At 42.3% G+C, this 24,586-nt stretch overlaps 1 protein-coding gene across 1 annotated transcript; it reads right to left on the bottom strand.

Moving 5' to 3' along the window:
- Positions 1-21,384: 21,384 nt before the first annotated feature.
- On the bottom strand, positions 21,385-23,964 carry LOC120033111 (SLIT and NTRK-like protein 6). The gene has a single exon (XM_038979372.1). It carries the CDS (start codon positions 23,962-23,964, stop codon positions 21,454-21,456), a length of 2,511 nt encoding a protein of 836 aa, XP_038835300.1. The 3' UTR covers positions 21,385-21,453.
- Positions 23,965-24,586: the final 622 nt, after the last annotated feature.

Here is a 24,586-nt window from a genome sequence, read left to right on the forward strand (position 1 = left end):
CAGGTAGCGCAGGTGGCGCTGGGCAGACGGGCAGCGCTGGGCAGACGGCAGACTCTGGCCGGCTGAGACGCACAGTAGGCCTGGTGCGTGGTGCCGGAACTGGTGGCACCGGGCTAAGGACATGCACCTCAAGGCTAGTGCGGGGAGCAGCAACAGGGCGCACAGGGCTCTGGAGACGCACAGGAGGCTTGGTGCGTGGTGCCGGAACTGGTGGTCCCGGGCTGGAGACACGCACCATAGGGCGAGTGCGTGGAGGAGGAACAGGGCTCTGGAAACGCACTGGAAGCCTGGTGCGTGGTGCGTGGTGTTGGCACTGGTGGTACTGGGCTGGAGCGGGGAGGTGGCGCCGGATATACCGGACCGTGCAGGCGTACTGGCTCCCTTGAGCACCGACCCTGCCCAACCTTACCTGATTGAATGCTCCCCGTAGCCCGACCAGTGCGGGGAGGTGGAATAACCCGCACTGGGCTGTGTTGGCGAACCGGGGACACCATGCGTAGGGTTGGTGCCATGTATGCCGGCCCGAGGAGACGCACTGGAGACCAGACGCGTTGAGCCGGCTTCATGGCACTTGGCTCAATGCTCAATCTAGCCCGGCCGATACGTGGAGCTGGAATGTACCGCACCGGGCTAAGCACACGTACAGGAGACACCGTGCGCTTTACCGCATAACACGGTGTGTGCCCGTACTTTCGCTCTCCACGGTAAGCTCGGGGAGTTGGCGCAGGTCTCCTACCTGACTTCGCCACACTCCCTTGTAGCCCCCCCCAAGAAGTTTTTGGGCTTGACTCTCAGGCTTCCAGCCTCGCTTCCGTGCTGCCTCCTCATACCACCGCCTCTCGGCTTTAGCTGCCTCCAGCTCTTCACGAGGGCGGCGATATTCTCCAGGTTGTGCCCAGGGTCCCTTTCTGTCCAGAATTTCCTCCCATGTCCAGAAGTCCTGTGTATGCTGCCGCTGCTGTCGCTGCTGCCCGTTACCACGCTGCTTGGTCCTTGGTTGGTGGGTGATTCTGTAACGCTCATCTTCCTCCTCGTCTGAAGAGGAGCAAGGATCGGACCAAAACGCAGCGTAGATTGAATACATAATAATTTTAATAATAATAACGAAGACGAAAAAACACTTGAACAAACTACAAAATAATAAACGACGTGAACAGACCTGAACTTCAGAACATAAAACATGAACGCACGAACAGGAAGGAAGGAACAAACGAACGAAACAAAACGAAACAGTACCGTGTGGTGAAACAAACACAGACACAGCAACATTCACCCACCAACAAACAGTGAGAAACAGTCTACCTTAAAATGGTTCTCAATCAGAGGAAACGTAAAACACCTGCCCCTGATTGAGAACCATATCAGGCTAGTTGAATGAACCCAACATAGAAACACATAACATAGAATGCCCACCAAGCTCACGTCCTGACCAACTAAACAAGACTAAACAAAGGAAATAAGGTCAGGAACGTGACAGATATATTATACTGTAAGGTGTAGTAGATATATTCTAAGGTCTAGTAGATATATTATACTGTAAGGTGTAGCAGATATATTCTAAGATCTAGTAGATATTATACTGTAAGATCTAGTAGATATATTCTAAAGTCTAGTAGATATATTCTAAGGTCTATTAGATATATTCTAAGGTCTAGTAGACATATTATACTGTAAGGTCTAGTAGATATATTCTAAGGTCTAGTAGATATATTATACTGTAAGATCTAGTAGAAATCTATTATAAGGTCTAGTAGATATATTACACTGTAAGGTCTAGTAGATATATTCTAAGGTCTAGTAGATATATTCTAAGGTCTAGTAGATATATTATACTGTAAGATCTAGAAGATATATACTAAGGTCTAGTAGATCTATTAAATGCTTACATAAATATAACAATAACCTGACCACTTCAGTGTTGTTTTTCTGCAGTATGTGGCTGAAGCACCTTGACCAGCCTACATGGTGCATTACAATGATGTAAAATGACAGTCAGTCAGATTGGGCATGGTTTCCATTGGACTTCAATCCACTTCCAAAGGCGTATTATGATGACATGGGCAATGTGCTACTCTTTGAATGATTTTTCCTCGCACTTGGGACCGATTTCCTTTAGAGATAATTTACTCTGCCCTTGGCCTTTCACATTCCCTACTTCCTGCCACTGTCAGGGGTCAAAGGTCAGGGAGTCACGTGACAGACCTGACAGCCTCACTATCCCATTTCTGGAAATAGACACCTGGGCCATGTCCCAACAGTCTTAGACAGTTCACTCTTTTCATCCCCATTCCTCTTTGACCATTGCTCTAAGAGCAGTTGATTGGTTTAAATGAATCAGTGACAGCTTTATGTATCTGTTTTCGTGAAGGAAAGGAGACAAAGAGTAAAAGCTATTTTAGAGTAACCCAACCCTGGTAAGAGGGAGCTTATTTAGACATCCCTACATGAACAGCACAAGCAACTGAGCTTAGCAGGCTCCTTGGCAATGCCATTGGCTGCTGGCCTTTGGTCCATTAACAGATACGTTGATCCATCCCTTTAAGCATATCCAAGTTTGATCTATACGAGACATCAGACTCATCGCATTAGAATCTGGTATTTGCACATATTAAATAATGGTCCAATATTGCGTAATAATTCAATATTTCGTAAGGGTTCAATATTTCCACAATTCATTAACCTTAATATAATATGTCCCCAGTGGCATATGATATGCTGGTTCTCTTGTTGAATGAAGGAAATAGATCTTACACTTTACATCTGTTCTGTATTCTTCCTTTCATTAATGATTACAGATAGAGACAATGATGTAGATGTTTGAAATCCGTAAGTAGTTGTGAGGTGCTTGCACTGAAACATAAGGCAAAGGAAGGTGTTTGAGATGAAAATGCTGATGACATATGACTCAATTACTCCCTAAAGTATCTAAGAATAAATGTCCCATTTTCATGAAAGCCATCAGGGAACAGAAGGGTCAATACTCTTGGAGGTGAAGACACTCCTGTTCCAGGCTCCAGTTCTAAAGCTAATTTATCATTGTGGAACTCACAAACTCTGACTAGTGTTTATCAACTCAGGGGTACCATGGTCCTCGATTGGAATGTTCCCGCTATCCTAAAACCACACACTGAGCAAAGAGTAAACTTGAGTAAGAACTTGAGTAAGAACTTTGAGGCAACTAAACTTTTCGAGTGTGCTGTTTATCAACCAGAACCTAAAAAAAAAAAAGATAGATCATGCAGACTTTTCCTCTGTGGTTTAATTTAGATGGTAAGGACAGCTACCTGTGCTATCTGGGCCATGGTAAACTTTCATGGGATAGGTTTACTCCTCTGGCTCCTATAATCATCACAAGGAGATGTAACCTCCTGTGACTGAGAAATTATTTATTATTCTCTTTGCCGAGGCACAAGCAGGAAGCGTTTGCTTCAAGCCTCTTCCTTTATTTTTAGTCCAAATCCCCCCTACCCAAGCGTATTTGTCTTACTATACCCTTTGAGAGTTTTTCCGCTACTTTATTTGGTTTGCCTCAACGTTCAGATCTCAGTGTTTTTGTAACCAGAATAAACCAATGCTTGAGAATCCATAAAATAGATTGAAATTAGTAATTGGTTAATCTTCCAGAATGTTGTTTTAATGATTGTATCACACAATCGTTGATTGTTAAGCAATGTTACCTTTAATAAATGGTTAAGCAATGTTACCTTTAATAAATGGTAGTACATGATGCCGGCATGCCATAAGTGATTAAACTAAATTAGGTAGTTCAGTGAATCAATTGAAATATCAAATCACATTATATTTGTCACATGCGCCGAATACATGCGCCCTTTCCCAACAATGCAGATCAAAATCAAATAAAAAAATTATTAGCAAATGAGATCAAAAAATCCCAAAATAAATAAGTAATGTTCCCCCATGTGATAAGAATTTATCTCCGGATAAATATATCTTTGCCTGATGTCCATTACCAATGCTGTCAAACATGGACACAAAGTCCCTAGAAACATACTGAAGGTAAAACATAACAAGGTCATTTGAACAGCAAAGTAGCTTTATTATTGCTGCTCTGGGACAAGTGTTATGACAGGGGTCAAAGGAGAGGAAAGTGAGAGCAGCAAGTCTGTGAACGCTGGGGGGGAAAGTAGAAAGAGAGAAAGGTAAACCTTGATGGAAGAAGAGAAGAGAGTCGAAGAGAGGGGGGAAGGGGTCTAATATGGGCCCCAGATGTCTGAAGGTAATTGTGCATAGGTTTTGCAGAGCAGCCATCTGGAAGGCTGAGTGCCCTTTTCACACAGATCTATGGCTACTTCCTTAAGTAATCTCCCTGGATGTGTGTCCCCTCTCATCTGGGTTCAATCATTCCAAGCTGACTTTTGTTTACAACAATACAATACCCAGGTTCGATCTTAATGGCTTAATGGAAATATTGAGTTTGGGGTAATAACACAATTGTATGCATGCTATTGCCACAGAGATATTCTAAAAACAGGCTCTGATTGAGAGAATGTAGTTCAAAACGTTTGGTGTGGGTTAGAGTTCCATTTATTCACTTGACCGGTGTCAGGTTAGCGTTTTCACCCGTAATGGTTACAGTTAAAGGGTATCGTGGGAAAGCTGAGGGGCAGCTCATGTTGCCACTGAAATTCACACACAGGGTACCTAGCTAACCACAAGCACAAAGTGTAGGTCTATGTTTTAACACTCAACAGGCACTCTTCAGTCACACTACTATGCCATTGTGTGAATCGGTTCATAAACAATCCAAGGATGTAATAAGAAGACTTTTCAACTACAATTCAGCAATTGCCCCATTAATTAACTGAGGTCTCATAGTTGGTTCCTTGTAAAGTTCCTCGTGACTTTGCAGTATTGTCCAGTTAAATTGGTGTCCCTATACCGGGACGGTTGAGCTAACGTGATTAGTGCTAATGTGATTAGCATGACGTTGTAAGTAACAGCAAACTTTCCAGGACATAGACATGTCTTATATGGGCAGAAAGCTTACATTCTTGTTAATCTAACTTCACTGTCCAATTTACAGTAGCTATTACAGTGGAAAAAAAGACCATGCTATTGTTTGAGGAGAGTGCACAACGACAAAAAACGTTTATCACAGCAACTGGTTTGATACATTCACCTCGGAAGGTAAATAATGTTTCAGTAATCTTTCTCTGATTTGTCATCCTGAGGGTCCCTGAGATAAAATGTAGTATAGTTTTGTTTGATAAAATCCCTTTTTATATTCAAATGAATGATGAACTGGGTTCTATAGTTTGAACCCCTGCTGTCTCTGGCTCCACATCCTGCCATCTAGATGTGTGAAAGTTAGTGTAAAAGCAAATGATCCATCATGTATGACATTCCTCAGAGTGTGTAAACTTACATTTTGTATTACCATATCATTTTTGTATGTTCTCTATAGTTATGTACTTGAAAATGTATCAATTGACCAATTTAGCACATTTGGGCAGACTTGATACAAAATATTGTCCAGTATTGCAATGCTTCGCTGGATCAATCTGAAACTTTGCACACACACTGCTGCCATCTAAACTGCAATATTATATTATGGCCTTTCTCTTGCATTTCAAAGATGATGGAACAAAACAAAAAAATAGAAAACATGTTTTTTTGTTTGTATTATCTTTTACCAGATCTAATGTGTTATATTCTCCTACATTCATTTCACGTTTCCACAAACGAGAAAGTGTTTCCTTTCAAATGGTATCACGCATATGCATATACTTGCTTCAGGTCCTGAGCTACAGGAAGTTAGATTTGGGTATGTCATTTTAGGTTGAAATTTAAAAGGGTCCGATCCTTAAGAGGAGAACGGCATGAAAACCTCAAATCATTGGAGAAAAAAATGCAAATTAGAGGTTAGGTGTAAACAACGGGCAGATGTTGTATCTGTCTTCAAACCCCCCAGAGTGATACACTGAGTCCAGGCACTACTAATACCTCATGAAACCTTCAGGGGGTTACAAGGAAGGACAGTCTTGAAATATTAAATGCTGTTCTCTTTGTCAGGATAATGTGAGAGGACAAGGTAGTGCCATCCTCCATCCGGGTTGGTCTATACTCATTAAATTGCACTGCATTGCACTGACGATTGATGCAGGAAGGAAGAAGTCACTCTCTGACTTTAACTTTCCCTAACTTCTATTTTATTTTTTAGACTCTTAGCCTTCATCAGGGTTTGATTAAGACTAAGGTGGCGAAGGCTAAGGGCTGAAATGCGTTGGTTTTATCAGTAAAGAGGCGTTTTTGTCAACCTCCTCTGCTCTCTGAGAGGTGCTGAATTTATTTTTCACTTCAGTTTGCATCTCAATTCATGCAGCTTGTTTGGAGAGCGAGGTAGCGACGGTGTTCCCTTCCCACTACCTCTATTACACCCAGCCAATGTTATTGTGTGGGAAATAAAGGTCCCAGTGTTGGATTGTTAAAGGTGTTGTATTCTGGAAAGTGTTGTGCCGTGTTATATGGCAGCCATGCTACATTTTGACAGCTGATATGGTACCTCACCTTCTTGACCGTTTCCACAGAAATGGACTTTGCTTTGCATACGGAATACAGCAGATTGACAGTTAGTCTGTAGACTTATGGGGGGAAATGCACAGGCCCTGCAATTAATGTCTACTCACAACAGCAGAAGTTGGACAGGTTCCATTGTTTTATTGCTTTTAACGCCAATCATACAGGAGCTTAACTCAGAGAGATACACACATACAGTCAAATGGAACTCATACTTGTCAATTGACAGTTCTCCTTTTCTCAAACGGAGCCTCAAGGTGTAAACAACCTTATTTTCCCACGCTCTTTGCTGACACACTTCCCTCGACGACAACCTGCTAATTCCACAATCACAATCAGCCCTGTGATAAAGAGCGTCACATGAATAACATTAGTTATTTGAGAGTGTGTAAAGGAAGTGAGATAGATGGTCAGAAGGGTTGTGACAGGGTATCAGTGGACTGGGCAGAGTGTTATTCGGCCACCGGCTAGTCAATCCTTGAGGGAAGGAGCCAAGGTGTCAGCAAGAGTCTGAGAGATATTCTTGAGGGCCATTAGAGAGATAACCAGTGACAGCCCCAGAACACACAAACAACAAGGTCATTATCTAGCACAAACTAATGATAGCAGGATGTAACGTGGGTGACGAGGACAATTGTGGTATCATTACGGCACATTTTGTCGCCTCACGCTGACACTTTTGTCCAACATTGGTCTGGCGAGGTGGACTTTATAAGGCAAAATGGACCACATGGGTACAACTTTTAATCAAAAATGTATTTAAAAAATGTATTTCATCATGCCACTTGCCTCTTGAGTCCATCATCTTTACAGCATGGCTAACTGAACCTATTCCCTTAGCCCAGACCACCTTCCAACTTAGTAGTCCGCAATCAAACCAAGAGACTCTCCATTGGACGATGTTGCCACTTCAGACAACAGCGTGAAAATTACTCAAGAGCCAAGTTTCTGTCCATGTTACACACGTGTCCTTTTCCCCCAGGACTCAATTACAAGATCCATCACAGAATGTGTGAATCAAATGTAACTGGGCTTCTCACTGAGTTCACACAATTCATGTCGCTAATCCCTTGGATGTTGAGTGCATGAAGTCCCTCCATAGGGAGATGCTGCCTCTTTGTCATTGATGACTTGGCGTGGCCTGTCCCGGCGACTGTGTTAGCAACAGGTTACAGCCAAAAGCTCTCAAATGGCTAGATGATGTAGAAAGTGTCATGAATGTTGTTATGATTTTGAGTTATTCATTCAGATTTATGTAAAGACTATATGGGTTGATATACAGTTGCAGTCTGAGCTCAGACAGAGTCTTACAAAGCACGCACACACACACACACACACATTATTTTAGTGGGGGCTCGAAGTTTGTGAAGATGGACGGGGGTGGTTTGGAATTTGGAGATTTTTGCATTTTTGTAACACCTGAAACAGCCTTTTACTGCAATCTAGAGCCTACTTCTATGTATGTAAAAAAATATATATATATATTTGTCTCAGGTTATCTAAGCATACCTCTTTACCTTTTAATTAATGATGCAAATGTATTTTATATATTTATTTATGTGCACCAAAGAAAACAAGTGATAGACAACAATACAGAAAATAATAATAAATACAATAACAATTAAATGCTGTGCAGTTGTGGTTGGAGGCCCAAGGGCTTATATGTAAAGCACACCACACAAAAACAATATACAATACATAACTAGAAAAATAAAAAAGGTTTGCTAAAACAGATAACAAAACCTACTAACTTTAAATGTATGAATGAATTAATCAGTAATCACATTATTATAATATATATTTGTTTTGTTTAAATGTGTGTGTGCATGTGAGTGTGTGAGAGTTAGGCTATATGGAGGAGATTACTGAGTAATTCTGTTCATCAGCCAGTCTTCACTTGAAGTTATTGAGGAATGATGACATTTTGGCAATGTGAAGATAAGAATTCCAGAGTATGGTACCTCTGTATCTGATTGAGTATGTGAGGTGCGGCAGGGGGGAGGGTGAAGGTTATCGCAGTGTCTTGTGTTATATAGATGGATTTTAGAATTAACCTGGAAGAATCCATTGAAGGGTTTAGGTAAACTGTCTGGGAGGTATGAGTATTTTTAGATGAAAGTGCATGATTTTAGTACACTAATGTCGTAAATAGACAAGATATTATGTTTCTTAAATAAAGGTGCAGATGGAGCCAAGTAATTAGAGGAGGTGACTAGTCTTGCAAATTGATTTGGATGATGAATAATATGTGTAGGTAGCAGATATATCTACTGGCCCAGACAATATTACAGTAAATGAGATATGGATAAATGAAGCTATAGTATAGAGTTGAGAAGCGAGCCTGATGAACCAAACCACTAATCTTTCTGATGATACCAACAGATTTCATCACTTTTGCTGCAGACAAATATGATCTTTCCAGGATAACTTTTCGTCAATTAGAACTCAGAGGAATCTAGTGGATGTGACTTGTTCCATTTCATTCCCAACAATTGAGATTCTGGCTCTTTTTTTAAAAACAATATTTCTTATTCTTACTGGTGAATACAATAAAATGGGATTCTTTAACATTAAAATATAATTTGTTTATCTGGAACCATTCTGAAAATGTGGCCATGTCTGAGTTGGCTTCATTAATTAGTGAATCAAAATTATTGTGTGATAAAATCAAATTGGTATCATCAGCAAAGAGTATGAGAAGTACGGTAGAAGACACAGCAGCAAGGCTATGGATATAAGCGGCAGGTAGCCTAGCGGTTAATAACATTGGGCCAGTAACCGAAAGGTTGCTGGTTTGAATCCCCAAGCTGACTAGGTGAAAAATCTGTCTGTGCCCTTGAGCAAGGCACTTAACCCTAATTGCTCTGGATAAGAGTGTCTGCTAAAATACTAACATGTATAAAATAAAAAATAAAAAAAAGGAAAATATAGATTAGAAATAACAAAGGTCCAAAACAAAGGTCCAATCCTTTGGCACGCACAGGATATCCTGGCCCTTGTAGGTGCACAGCTGTTTGTATAAACACATCTAACATACACATTACTATACAGCCAATTGTATGTGTAATCATGAAAACCGTAAAACATTGATTCTTTAAGAACTGCGCTGCTGGTCTATAGTACCATAACCCAATATTTAAAGCAATTTTAGTCAATTGTGTATCTTATTGCAATTTGATTTTTGAGAAGAACAATATAAATATCTGTCAATCTTTGCATGCATAGCTCTGTCTGTGAATTTCACATTAGAACATGTCTATGAATTCATAGACAGAGGAACAACAAATTGTTTTCATTTTTATTCATTCATCAAGAAGGAATCAATAGGCTACATAGCTTGATCAAATTCATAGCTCAAATCAAATCAAACGCTGTGTTTCTCAATCTACTCTACTGTCTGCTCTCTCTCCTCTTCCACTGACGATACTGCAAGGACTAGAGCATCTAGCTTTCTGCCTAGGGATCTTTGCTCCGTGCACCTTGGATGAAACCATTTACTAGGGAGAATAGGGGGGGTACTCTTTGCCTGGTCCAGACAGGGTGCCTCCTCCACAAAATACCACTGAAAGATGTTTTTATAAATAATTATGATAAAAAGTGGGCTTAAGAATGAAGTTTAGTAATTCATTTAACATCTGAAATGTTTTAAAACAGGACAAATCTGAGCGGGCACGTGCCTTTGTGCCCCTTATTGGAATGATGCCACTGTGACACACAAGCACCCACACACACAAACACAGACCGAGCGTTGATCATCTTCTCTCCTTTCACAGCATTCCAGCTGAGTGAAGCTGCAAATGTAACTTTTCCATTCGAATAATCTTTGAACAAGAAAATTGGTGGAAAGAAGAAGGACGCCATTGAGCCATAATCTCCACGCAACACCTCAAACTCTCACAACCACTTGGCTGAAATAAGATACGTCCGTCAAGAAATTAGCGAGCAGAGAAAAGGAAAGAAACCTTTCATTGCATCATTCAAATCTCATTTATAACCGGAAAATGCCAAACAAATGATCTCGAGGAAGCATTTAGTCATGCTTATTTAGAAAAATGCATACATTTCTATGTAGATCAGAGTGCCTGCATGGGATTACATTTCCCATCTTTCAGTCACCACTGACCCGAACAACACAGAACAACACAGAATGAATATGAATATACACATCTGCTTGCCTTGCCTCTTGGTTGTTATCTTTTACCTTTATTCTTCTTCTATCATAAAATATACCACACCTCCATATGTAATAGTCTTTCTTGGTGTCTTGAGGTAAAGGGAGTACATCTCCTATGTTGTTCTACCTTTGGGCATGTGAGTTGTGGATGAGATCTCCCCAAGGGATTTAGCCTTTGTTCCTCTATAAAAGGGCAGCTGTCATTAGTTGAACATGAGGCACACCTGCGAAACATTAATGCAGCCTTACAGCTGACAGGATAACACAGCCATGCCTTGTCTGAACATTTGTGATGTGGCGTGTTTCACAGAAATGAGTGGGCTTGGGCACTGGGTACTGAGATGCAAGCACATGTGAAGAAGACAAATCCCAAATGTGGTCATATTTAGCAGGAGACATCTTACATAATGTTGTTGATATAATTGGGAAACTGAAAGGACACAATTCTCTATTTCATATGACAGAGCATTGAGTCCATGCTTCATGTTCAGATTCTACCTGAATAGATTTGTACCATTGAGCCTCGACTAAACATTCTCCATTTGCCTGCAGTGCCTCAGTTAGTGGTTCAGTTTGTATAGTCCTAGCCGTCCAATGCTTTTACACCAATATTCTTCCTTAGAGTTCTAGCACATCAGCTCATTCTGTGAGAGCAGAACACATCCCAAAATACATGTGCCTCCAAGCTAGAGAGAAAAATAATAAAATAATGTTGATATTAAAACAAAGGTCGAACTTACATTTGTGTTCTCAGGCGCTAACACACTCCAAACACATGTCAAATACCTTCCTTATCTCACCATCGTCTAATAGTTGACAACAAGGCTACAGTAAGGAAAACAATGTTATGACTGACGGATGAAAAGGCCTCCTTGGAACGTTCTCAAGGTGACAGGAACGCTGAGATGTCTGGACAGCTTAGAGTAAGGTTTTACAAATTGTTCACATGCCGAAGTTATTTAGACTAAGTGAGGTACAGTACACAAAGAGATGCCAAACAAGTTCCAACGTTACAAAGGAATTAAGAGTCGACGACCTTCCGCCGTTGTATCTCAAGGAGAGCTAATCTTTCACCAATCTAACTTCTCAAGGAGGCTTCGCGACTGCATAATCACATTCAATTTAAGTTGGGGAGGTTATAGCTCATTTTGAAGGTGCAGTGAGGCAGCTAAAAATAGCTTGGGGGGGTGACAGAGCAGACAGTCCACGTGGAGCTTCCTCAAACTGGGGGGGGGTCTAACTCTGGTGCTCACTGCAGCCATCACAGCCCTGACAGGCCTGTCTCCTGTAGAGAAGAGGGGTTACATAGGAGATGAGTGGGTTGGTGGGTTGGTGGGGAGGGGAGGAACACAGCAGAGATGGGGTGTGGGGCATGAGGCTTGGTGGAGAAGGGTAGAGGAGGAGTCTAACTCTGGTTCTCACTGCAGCCATCACAGACCAGACAGGCTAGTCTCCAGCAGAGACGAGGGGCTACAGAGGAGATGAGTGGGTTGGTTGGGAGGGGGTGGAACACAGCCGGAGATAGATGTCAGCACAGTGTCAACGGTGTTAACCGTGTCCTCTTCACCCCGGCGCACACACCACATTCAAATCAGGTTGGCTCAGAAAAAAAGGCATGTGTGTCGCAAGCAGGGAATTACCTAACACTTCAAATCAGTAGTCCCTCCAAAAAACGCCCGCACAACACTCTCAACAACAGCCCCCTTTAACTTCCAGCTTACTCCTCAAACTGCCTCATCATGAACAAATTATACTCAGCTGAGAGCTTTGGCGGTATAGAGAACACATGTTTTGGTTTCTATCATGGCGGAATGTCAAAGAAGGGGGCCCCGATGATGCCTGTCTGTGCAGGATATGGACTGGGCCATGTAGCAATGAGGCCCAATCATTCATCTCTATACAAGCTGAAACTCGCGATGGTGTAAACTAAAGCCGGCCGCTCGTTGCCCCCTGAATACAACAACACGCCAGTCGGGTGGGGACGGTAACACGGCCACGCTTCCCATTTAGTGTTTACATCCGCTCCGAACTCCTGGAGAAAGAACATCAATTATAACTGTAGGTAGAACACGTTTGCAAGCGACAACGGCACAGGAAGGCTAGCGTTGTTGCTTACTTATACATCCGTCTCTGTCAAGAGAGAGTAAATTAAACTGTTAGTGAAATCTGGGGGCCTCTAAACAAGTGAGGGCTGACTTCATTGTTGTGACTTGTGATGTCAGAAGTACTGCGTATAGCTGGGACCCTTGATGCTTAAAGCTACGCTCAGAGACATTACTCTGAACTTATACAGGGAGTAACAAACATGATGGACTAAAACGAGTAACTAGGATCGTACTGTGAGATAATGAGGAATCTAGCTTTCCAGCCAGTGTGAATGCGGCATCACAACTGACATACAACACTGTTTTTATAGTGTTCCATAGTGGTTGCTTGCTAATCTTGCAAATTATATGTGAAATGCACAGAATCCATATGATGTCAGCCAGAGTACCATTGCGGTCCTGAGGGCTGCTCATTATAAAATGACTATCAGCATGCCAACAAAACAGAATGGCGAATGTGTGTGCACATTTGAATTGTGCATCGTGGTTCATAGGGCTGGGTGGCTGGCATGGGTATAAGGAAGCGAACCTCATATAGACTCCCGAGGCTGATAACAAATGACATGTATTGAAACACAGTAGTAGTTGTTCCAGATTCAGACACATCACATAGGATGTTTGAATTATCATAATGTAGTTACATTTTAAGGGAAAAGGTGTATAATTACATAACTATTATATTATAAAATACTTACAAAAATAAAGTAAAACAACAACACAACTATTAAGCTATACCAAGATGTAGAAATAAATAAGTGAAAAATGTTTCAAGGAATATGTACAGTTTAGCTTCCGGCAACACGGATGCGAGTGACAATGGTGATTACGAGCTGGAACATCTGGGATGAGTCATGAACGCCTCACCAAAATTTCACCTCCTTTTTGTCAGGACAAAAATACACACTAAGAAGGACACAACATGTTATTGTTGAAGGTAAGACAAACGAAGGCCATACGGTACAGTACATTGGTCAGATATTACTCAAATGGCTTCAACCTTTAGCTTTTGCGTAGGTTTACAAAAAAAGCAATGCTCAAAACGAATGATGCGTTCAATAATCTACATCTGCAAACTATATACATTCATCAGGGTTAGCTGTTTGAAAAGAGAAGATAAATGTACAATCCTGCTTCAGGTTGCTGCAGGCCAATACCACATGATAGCCTATTGAAAATATCGAAAAACCGGATTCCTCAAAGTGATGGAACACAGACAAGATCTAAGGCATGTTTGCCAGAACATTGCTGCAGAGCTATGAGCATTCCCCATACAGAAAGCCTCAACATCCACACCCCAAAAAAATGGATTGAGAGAGAGAGAGGAAGAGGGAGAGAGAGAGAGAGAGGAAGAGAGAAAAAGAGAGAGAGGAAGAGTGAGAGAGAGGGAGAGAAAGAGGAAGAGAGAGAGAGAGGAAGAGAGAAAAAGAGAAAGAGAGAGAGAGGAAGAGTGAGAGAGAGGGAGAGAAAGAGGAAGAGAGAGAAAGAGGAAGAGGGAGAGAGACATGCACGCCGCCTCTTTGTGCTGTGCGTGACTGTGGCTTGTGAATGAGATAGCTGGGAGCGAGCACAGATAGTAATATGTTGGCAAACCATTAAACATTTAATTGCATCATCGGTCGGGTACAAGAAAGGGTGCTTTACACTCTCCAGTCTCAGCCGTGAAAGAGCATCAGTGATCACTTGAAGAAAATCCAAATCCAGACCTCATCTAAGTGGATCATTACTCTTGTAATATTATTAGAAACACTGTGGGCAATGTCATAGTTTCACTGTTCGATCATCTTATGAGGAATGTCTCGTTTCGACGCATAGGGCACGGGTGTTGACTTCAGCAATGTGACTTCTGTCTCCTCATGGGCAGGCGTGTCGTACACGAACGCACATTAAGTTGAACATGCACAACATTGTAGCACGCACAAGGCCGAACACTAGAGTCAGTCCTTACGGACTCACAATAGTATGCTCTGTTAACGTATGTCTTTTTTTCACAGTTTACAATGTGGAGAGATGTTTCATGTGGGTTATGGAAGCTTTGAGCATGCAGGGCTGTAATATATTAACCTCATGTTAACGAGACAGTATGTGATACGTGCGCATTGTTTCAGCCATATCAGTAGCTACAAGGGCTTCTACAAATATTTTAATGTCATATGCAGGGTGTGTGTGTGTGTGTGTGTAGGGGGGGTACTGAAAATAGCTTTCTATGAATATTTCCATCATTTCTATGGATTTATGCTGTGTGTAAGCTAATCTATATCTAGCTAACGTTAGCTACTCCTCTAGGTTAAAGAACCCATGTGAAGGTTATCATTATATATTGATGAAGGTTCCCTGTGGCGGCATACATTACATTTACATTTTAGTCATTTAGCAGATGCTCTTATCCAGAGCGACTTACAGTAGAGTGCATACATTTTATTACATTTTTTTTTACATACTGAGACAAGGATATACCTACCGGCCAAACCCTCCCTAACCCGGACGACGCTATGCCAATTGTGCGTCGCCCCACGGACCTCCCGGTTGCGGCCGGCTGCGACAGAGCCTGGGCGCGAACCCAGAGACCACTGCGCCACCCGGGAAGCATACATTACAAGATGAATGCATGTATGCATTTGGCTTCACTAAAGGCTATGGATTCATTAGTTTACTGTATAAGTGGCTGTTGATAGCCTGAACTATTCATGGAAAAGATGAAAATCAATAATGTGTTCTAATGAAACCTCTGTGGAATTCACTTCAATGGATGAATTCAAGCATAAAAAGTGTATCGTATCGACTGACACTTTAGAGTGGTTAAACAGAGCTTTTTCAGAATGCTTACTGCGGTGCAAGGTCGGCGCGTTCTACAAATAATGAGGTGACATCACCTACAAACGAACCTCTAAAATGGCTGTATATATACACTTATATTACCAGGGTTAAAATTCAGTTGTCTGTTTTGTGACTGGATGTGAAACGTTGATGTTCTGCTAACTTTGTGAAGTAGGAGTATATAAACAGCAGTGACCCTGGTGCCTTCCTTTCAAAGGTTTACATAATCCAACTAGACCATTTCTGGTAGAGTGCTCTTGTCCAAACCAACAGACGAAATATTCATAATTCACAGTTACATTTGGGGTCATGAGTCTAGCTCCTCTACACCACTGAAAGCAGTGATACGGTACAAATACTGTAACTCTCAGCTGGGTCGTGGTGGAACTATAGGTACCAGTGTACTGCTCAAAACTGCAGGGCAGAGGGCATTCTGTAAAAGAAAATGGTAAAGACAAGATATTAGCCAGTGGGAATTACTTACTTTTCAAAGTCTACTGTCCAGAGATCCACTGTAGATTGTCTGAAAAGTAGCTATTAGCAAATGGGTTGGCAATTTCACATCCCACTCTATTTATGGCTCATATGATTGACTTTGGCTAGCTGTTCAAGTAGGTCTATTACTGAAATAAAATGTACCTTTGAGTATAAAGGAGAGGGGTAAGATATTCAGCACTGATACTGGGGCCTCCCGGGTGGCGCAGTGGTCTAGGGCACTGCATCGCAGTGCTAACTGCGCCACCAGAGTCTCTGGGTTCGCGCCCAGGCTCTGTCGCAGCCGGCCGCGACCTGGAGGTCCGTGGGGCGACGCACAATTGGGCTAGCGTCGTCCGGGTTAGGGAGGGTTTGGCCGGTAGGGATATCCTTGTCTCATCGCGCTCCAGCGACTCCTGTGGCGGGCCGGGCGCAGTGCGCGCTAACCAAGGGGGCCAGGTGCACGGTGTTTCCTCCGACACATTGGTGCGGCTGGCTTCCGGGTTGGAGGCGCGCTGTGTTAAAGAAGCAGTGCGGCTTGGTTGGGTTGTGCTTCGGAGGACGCATGGCTTTCGACCTTCGTCTCTCCCGAGCCCGTACGGGAGTTGTAGCGATGAGACAAGATAGTAATTACTAGCGATTGGATACCACGAAAATTGGGGAGAAAAGATATTCAGCACTGATACTTTCATGTAGTTACTCTGACACGGGGTACAATAGTTGATTTCTAGATCAAATCAAATCAAATGTATTTATGTAGCCCTTCGTACATCAGCTGATATCTCAAAGTGCTGTACAGAAACCCAGCCTAAAACCCCAAACAGCAAGCAATGCAGGTGTAGAAGCACGGTGGCTAGGAAAAACTCCCTAGAAAGGCCAAAACCTAGGAAGAAACCTAGAGAGGAACCAGGCTATGAGGGGTGGCCAGTCCTCTTCTGGCTGTGCATGGCCAGCATGGTCAAATAATAATAATCACAGTAGTTGTCGAGGGTGCAGCAAGTCAGCACCTCAGGAGTAAATGTCAGTTGGCTTTTCATAGCCGATCACTAAGAGTATCTCTACCGCTCCTGCGGTCTCTAGAGAGTTGAAAACAGCAGGTCTGGGACAGGTAGCACGTCCTGTGAACAGGTCAGGGTTCCATAGCCACAGGCAGAACAGTTGATGAAAAGAAATGTAATGTAAGATTGATTTTACAGTAGAGGCCTACGTCTTGTGTGTGTTCCAATATTGCCAGCTTTTGTTGCAGTTCAGGCTGTCAGTGCCTATAGTATGTATATTTTGTGACGTCCTCCAAAGACTGAACTAGAGGTTTCAAGTCGGTCAAGGTCTCGTCAAATAACAGCTTTGGAGTTTGAACTACTATATAAACATTATGTGCCGTGGTCTCCTCCCACAGAAAATATTTGTTTTGATATTATCTTTCACCACACATATAAGTCATCGTGGTTTGTATTTCATGTATAATGTAGTGTGAATAATGGTAGGGCTGGGAATGTCTACTGTACATGCTAGTTTGCACCAAAATGTAGCATCTGGAGAGAATATACCTGCACATGTTTAGAATTTTCCATTAATAGCTCCTTGCCCTCATGCTTAGTCATCCATAATAGGCATTGGCCTGGATTCATTTCATATAGACTGAAGGTGGAGCCAGTTAGACAATCACTGCATACATATTTTATCTCTACTCCAATGTTGACATAAAATGCACTTTTTCTACTCTCCTATCGGCACTCTGTAGCGGTTTCGACTAACTTCGACTTCCATTGCTGAAATACTAACATCCACAACGGTTTCATGAGCACAAAATACTGAAAACATTTCCCCCCAAAGGAACATTGTTTTGCACTTTGGGAAACGTCACAGAGAAAGACCTACCAGCGCACATTTCCCTTAATTCTCAAAGGAGAAAATCCCAAGTCTTACCGCTGTGTCCGTATTCCAACCCCAGTTCACCGAGGGGGGCCGTGTGAGCAGTTTTAGTTCTATCAATTATGATGTATAATGGAAGCACCGGAACAGCCTACTAAATCACCAGCTAGGATGGAAATGGAAGTCGTGTGGAGCAGTGCAGAGGGAATTTTCTATACCTCCATTGTTGTGCAGTAATTAAGCACTGTGGATAAGCAATCTCAGAAGGGGGTCCAATAATGCAAGGGGGAAATGACAGACTTGTGTTTGCAAGGCAGAGAACTGGAAAGACTTGACATGCCATTTTGGGCGATGAGGGAAGCCAGGCTTGAGCTTGGATTTGACACGAAAGAGATTTGCGGTGTGTGTGTCTGTGTGGATATATATATAGCAATTCATTTGAAATTCTACTTAGAGTAAAATGACCAGGATGAACCTACCTATCAGCTTGATTTATTCAAACATGCACACAGATGGTATATAATGCTGTGCTGTACTGTATGTCCATGCGAGGAATAGGGAACATGCAGCAGCATTGAGGACATGCATAAGAGTGTGAATAACAATGTAATGTCATTACTATCTTAAGTGCCCTCTGTGCAGGATAGCATCATGATTTCACCCACTCCCCTGTTGAGCACGTAATGTGCTATAATATTAGATGTTTGGTCACTTTTCCACTTTTATGCTCAACTGATAATGACAGAATGTAGTTTTTTTTGCAACAGGCTCTGCAATATACCTGCAAGCAATCTGTTTAGAGGACTGAAGAGCTTATCTATTGTATTGAATCTTGATTGTTCAAAGTTTGCAGTATTGCAATTCTTTATTTACATTTCATACATGTTCACCTGCACAACACTGAAGGCACAAAATAACATAGAATGTGTGACATATATACAAAAATTACAGAATAAATTATTTTATCTACATTGGTATAAAATAAAGTTTACATAAAACATTTTCAGAGTTGAACAGGGTTGCTTACTCGATCAGAATAATAAAGTGAACGCATAACCTGAACATTTATCATGCTGAGAGAAACTGGTCAGTTGTGATTTGTAAAAATGACACTCATACAAAAGGTTCTTATACACATCAGTAGTTCTGTCCCCTTCAGTAGCAGGAAAGGAACAACGATAAACAGAAATTGCTGTTGAAAAGTAAGTTGATTGTCATGCACCATCTTTTAAATGGCATTTGATTAGTGCAATGCATTTCTTCTGTACAGATGCAAGTTATGATTTATATATGTACTGGGACTTTTAAGTGCTATGTTTTGGGAAAATGGATTTGTATAAAGATGTTCCCACTGGTTGGAATACAAAATGTGGTATTGAAATAATGCAAGGGCTAAATCTAATGAACGACAGCACTAATGTGCACTCCATCATTGCGACCCAGAATACATGTTGGCATTTTGTTAAGTCTACGGCATTTTGAGCATGCTGATTATGGCATATGATGGAAACAGCCTGACAGAGTTGAAGGCCTGCCAAAGATCTAAGCTGAACTGGTAACAAAAACTTACCCCTGCAGTGCCTATTTGCCTTCCCGATAATTACATTTGGGAAAGATATCTGTTATATCAGCAACTTCAAGTGCTGTCTGTCTACAGTGGCTTGCGAAAGTATTCACCCCCCTTAACATTTTTCCATTTTGTTGCCTTACAACCTGGAATTAAAATAGATTTTTGGGGGGTTTGTATCATATGATTTACACAACATGCCTACCACTTTGAAGATAGAAAATATTTTTTCTCGTGAAACAAACAAGAAATAAGACAAAAAAAACAGAAAACCTGAGCGTGCATAACTATTCACCCCCCTAAAGTCAATACTTTGTAGAGCCACCTTTTGCAGCAATTAAAGCTGCAAGTCTCTTGGGGTATGTCTCTATAAGCTTGACACATCTAGCCACTGGGATTTTTGCTCATTCTTCAAGGCAAAACTGCACCAGCTCCTTCAAGTTGGATGGGTTCCGCTGGTGTACAGCAATCTTTAAGACATACCACAGATTCTCAAGTGGATTGACGTCTGGGCTTTGACTAGGCCATTCCAAGACATTTAAATGTTTCCCCTTAAACCACTCGAGTGTTGCTTTAGCAGTATGCTTAGGGTCATTGTCCTGCTGGAAGGTGAACCTCCGTCCCAGTCTCAAATCTCTGGAAGACTGAAACAGGTTTCCCTCAAGAATTTCCCTGTATTTAGCGCCATCCATCATTCCTTCAATTCTGACCAGTTTCCCAGTCCCTGCCGATGAAAAACATCCCCACAGCATGATGCTGCCACCACCATGCTTCACTGTGGGGATGAGGTTCTCGGGGTGATGTGAGGTGTTGAAACATCTCTCCACATTGTAAGGTGTTGGGTTTGCACCAGACATAGCATTTTCCTTGATGGCCAAAAAGCTTAATTTGAGTCTCATCTGACCAGAGTACATTCTTCCATATGTTTGGGGAGTCTCCCACATGCCTTTTGGCGAACACCAAACATGTCTGACTTTTTTCTGGCCACTCTTCTGTAAAGCCCAGCTCTGTGGAGTGTACAGCTTAAAGTGGTCCTATGGACAGATACTCCACTCTCCGCTGTGGAGCTTTGCAGCTCCTTCAGGGTTACCTTTGGTCACTTTGTTGCCTCTTTGATTAATGCCCTCCTTGCCTGGTCCGTGAGTTCTGGTGGGCGGCCCTCTCTTGGCAGGTTTGTTGTGGTGCCATATTCTTTCCATTTTTTAAATAATTGATTTAAATTAATGGTGCTCCGTGGGATGTTCAAAGTATCAGATATTTTTTTATAACCCAACCCTGATCTGTACTTCTCCACAACTTTGTCCCAGACCTGTTTGGAGAGCTCCTTGGTCTTCATGGTGCCCCTTGCTTAGTGGTGTTGCAGACTCTGGGTCCTTTCAGAACAGGTGTTTATATACTGAGATCATGTGACAGATCATGTGACACTTAGATTGCACACAGGTGGACTTTATTTAACTAATTATGTGACTTCTGAAAGTAATTGGTTGCACCAGATATTATTTAGGGACTTCATAGCAAAGGGGTTGAATACCTTATGCACGCACCACTTTTCCGTTTTCTCTTTTTTTAAATTTTATGAAACAAGTTTTTTTTTTTTTTCACTTCACCAATTTGGACTATTTTATGTATGTCCATTACATGAAATCCAAATTAAAATCAATTTAAATGACAGGTTGCAATGCAACAAAATAGTAAAAACACCAAGGGAGATGAATACTTTTGCAAGGCACTGTATAGGAAAACAAAATAACAAAAAAAAAAATTATTATACAGTACATTCTGTGCTACAAATGACTTGTATGTCCAAGACCGCTGTGGGATATGTAGGTCTTCGACTGAAAACATAAGATGGCAGTTTTGAACAAGGCACTTCTGGAGTTGAATATAAAACCATGAATTGTCTTCTTCTATCAGTTAAATGCAGTTTGATGCTCCAGAACCTCCAAATAATCTGGCTCGGTGTGTAGGTTAGCTTTGAGTTCAAAGTACTCATTTTGCATTTGTTCCACCATGACCTTCCGTGGTCTCGACAACATAATAGTCTCCATTAATTTCAGTTCCTCGTGGTGTCCTGATCCTGGGACCTGCATCTCTACCGTTGGTTGCAGCTGGGACATGTTTTTCCGGAGGTATTCAGTAATTCCGAGCTGCTGCAGCTCCCTAACCCTCTCCCTCTCTAGTATGTTTTTATAGAGGGAGCTCGCATCTCCGAGTGTTACGAACTCAGTTGGGCAGTCGGACGTCACAGCTCTGAACTTCAAATTAGAGCCTGTGAGAGGGGAAGTATTCTCTGTCTCCATGATGCTACGACAGATGTGCTTTGGTTCGTCCAGTTCATTGAGGTCGGACTCATATTCTTTATGCTGAGTGCAGTAGGTGGGGTTGCGGCAGATCTGGACGATGGGGCTGTGTGAGCGCTCGTCGTACACGGTGCTTCCGGTCCTCTGCCCCAGTGTGTGGTGTGTGGTTTTCTGGCCGTACATGCTGTATTGCAGGTGGATGGGGCTGCTGCTCTCCCGCGGCTGCTCCTCCGCCTGTTTCTTCTTCACCCTCCTTCGCCGTCTGTGCACGAGGAATGCCACGATCCCTGCTGAACAGAAGATGACCATGAGGAAGATGACGAGCAAGCTAAGGATCAGAACGGAGAGCGGAACTGAGTCCGTGATTGAGCTGAAGAAACCGCTCCTAGTGCCGTCAGTCGACACTGTGGTTGTCTCGTCCTCATCCGTGGGCAAGGAGTAGGTCACTAGGCCGCGGCACAGCAACTCGTTTCTGAGGGCCCTCAGCTCAGCTTTCGCCACTTTTCTCGGTGTGTGACACAAAATGGAACCTACGACTGTGTCCTTCCTCAGCTTCTCAACCCACTGTTTGAGACTGATTAAGTCACAGCTGCAGTCCCAGGGGTTGTCCTCTAAATAAATCTGCTCTAAAGAGTCAAGCTGGTCCAGCACGTTGCTAACAGGCAGGTGCATGAGCAGATTTTTTCTCAGGTTCAGTTTGGTGAGGGGCATGTTGCGAAATATCTGCAATGGGAGACTAGTCAGCAGATTGTTATTCAAAGACAAGAGTTTGAGATTTGGCAAAGGATTAAAAGCTCCTGGAACAATTTCTTTGATAATGTTATATTCCAAATATAGGTATTCAAGGTTGTGGAGTCCAATGAACATGGTCGCGGAAAGGGTTTCAATTCTGTTGCCGTTGAGATAAAGTTTTTTCAAATTGCTTAAGCTGAGAAAAGTTTCATTGTCAATGTAATCAATTCGATTGTTGGCTAAATTCAATAACTCCAAACCGTCATATGTGACAAAGTCATATTTCAACAGTCTCTGAATCATGTTTCCTGTGAGCACCAGCTTGGTAGGGCTTTGCCCAAGTATTCCAATATCTGAAATACGTTGAATCCCTCTGTCCTGACAATGCATTAAAAACCCAGCCACAGGGTGACTGTGACAAGAACAGTGTTCCACACAAGGACTCCCTGGAACATAAGCAGGTGTCGGAATCTTTACGTCATCCTTGGCGCCCTCTAACTTCGGAATCTCTGCCACTTTGGAAGACGGAGTGACCACCATGTCCAGTGACTTGGAAGGCTCCTCTAAGTTGATATCAGCGTGAGAGGGGCAGAGAACATCCCGTTTGATTTTGGCTAGGATGGTGCCCCTGAGCTGGTGGGGGCTGCTGCAGACCACCTCCCCAATGGCCGACTGGGCCCGCATGTTCTCCATCCAGATCTTCAGGTGAAGGATCTCACAATCGCACATCCAGTCGTTGTCCTCCAGAAGAAGCTCCATGATCCGCCCAATGTGCTCCAGGAAGCCAACGTAAGGCAGGGTCTGTAACTGGTTCCCCCGCAGGTCCAAGTGGGTGAGCGGAACAAACCGGAAAATATTGCTGGGAAGAAACTCGATGGCGTTGTCGTTGAGGATCAGAACTTTGAGGCGGATGAGTTTGCTGAATGCCCCCGGCTCGACCACACGGATGAAGTTTGTGTCCGCCTGGAGAAACTCCAAATTTACCAAGCCGTGAAAAGTGTCTTCCTTCAACATGACCAGGAAATTACTGTTGATGTGGAGCTTCTTCAAGGAGCCCAGTGCACTAAAGACCCCAGGTTCAAGCTCTTGTATGCTATTAGCCCCGAGATGAAGTGAAACGGCATTCTTTAAACCTTCCAAGTCTTCTGCATGCAACTCCACCAAGTCGTTTTTGTACAGATTGAGGTGGAAAGGTAGAGCTGACGGCACTTTGATTTGGGAGATCTTGCTGATATTTCTCTCCTCACAGTTAAGATACAGGATGCCATCTTTTTCTTCACAAGTACACAATGAGTCACAGGATTCACTCAGAAATGCCTTGGAGGGCTGGATGTCTTGGAAACAAGCAGCAGTGAAAAATGAGCAAAGGAAAACGATGCGGGGTAGCATTTTCTGTCCGTTGTATCTGCAAAACATAAAGAAGAAGGACAGAGGGAGGGAGGAAGAGAGGGAGAGAAAGATGTTACCAAAATGTAATGAACTTGGAAAACAACATAACAACATAGATTAAATCAATAATCACAAGTAGTTGTTTACATATTTTTGCTATAAGTATCTTAACTACTTTGATTAGATTATCAGTCCCTTTAGACAGACAATAAAGCATGGTCTCCTATTATAGAAATACACTGACCCATTCTTTCTGAACTGTGCATCTACTTTTATTCCTGGATCATACAATCAATGCAATTCTCACAGTATAGAAAATGAACTTGAAACTGAATACACAATGAACTTTAAAATGAATTATGCATTGATGTATCATATGCATGAAGGGAGCATACAGTTATCTTTGAAGGAATGTGAGGAATTCATATTCTTTAAAACACGCACGGCCTAGTGAACATTGGAATCTTGTTTACATGGCCACAATACCTCATATACAAGGTAATGTAGAAAACTTCATCTGTTTAAATAACACACTTGGGTATGGCCTAGAATAGATTTGATCCATGTTTTTAACCCAAGAAGAGGGAGCGTCAATAAAAAAAAATGTTTCCTCAAATGAGAA

The sequence above is a fragment of the Salvelinus namaycush genome, chromosome 40 (assembly GCF_016432855.1).
Source record: "Salvelinus namaycush isolate Seneca chromosome 40, SaNama_1.0, whole genome shotgun sequence".
Lineage (NCBI taxonomy): Eukaryota > Metazoa > Chordata > Actinopteri > Salmoniformes > Salmonidae > Salvelinus > Salvelinus namaycush.

Coding starts and splice junctions, on each gene's coding strand:
- LOC120033111 (XM_038979372.1), bottom strand. CDS start 23,964: ATGCTACCCCGCATCGTTTTCCTTTGCTCATTTTTCACTGCTGCTTGT.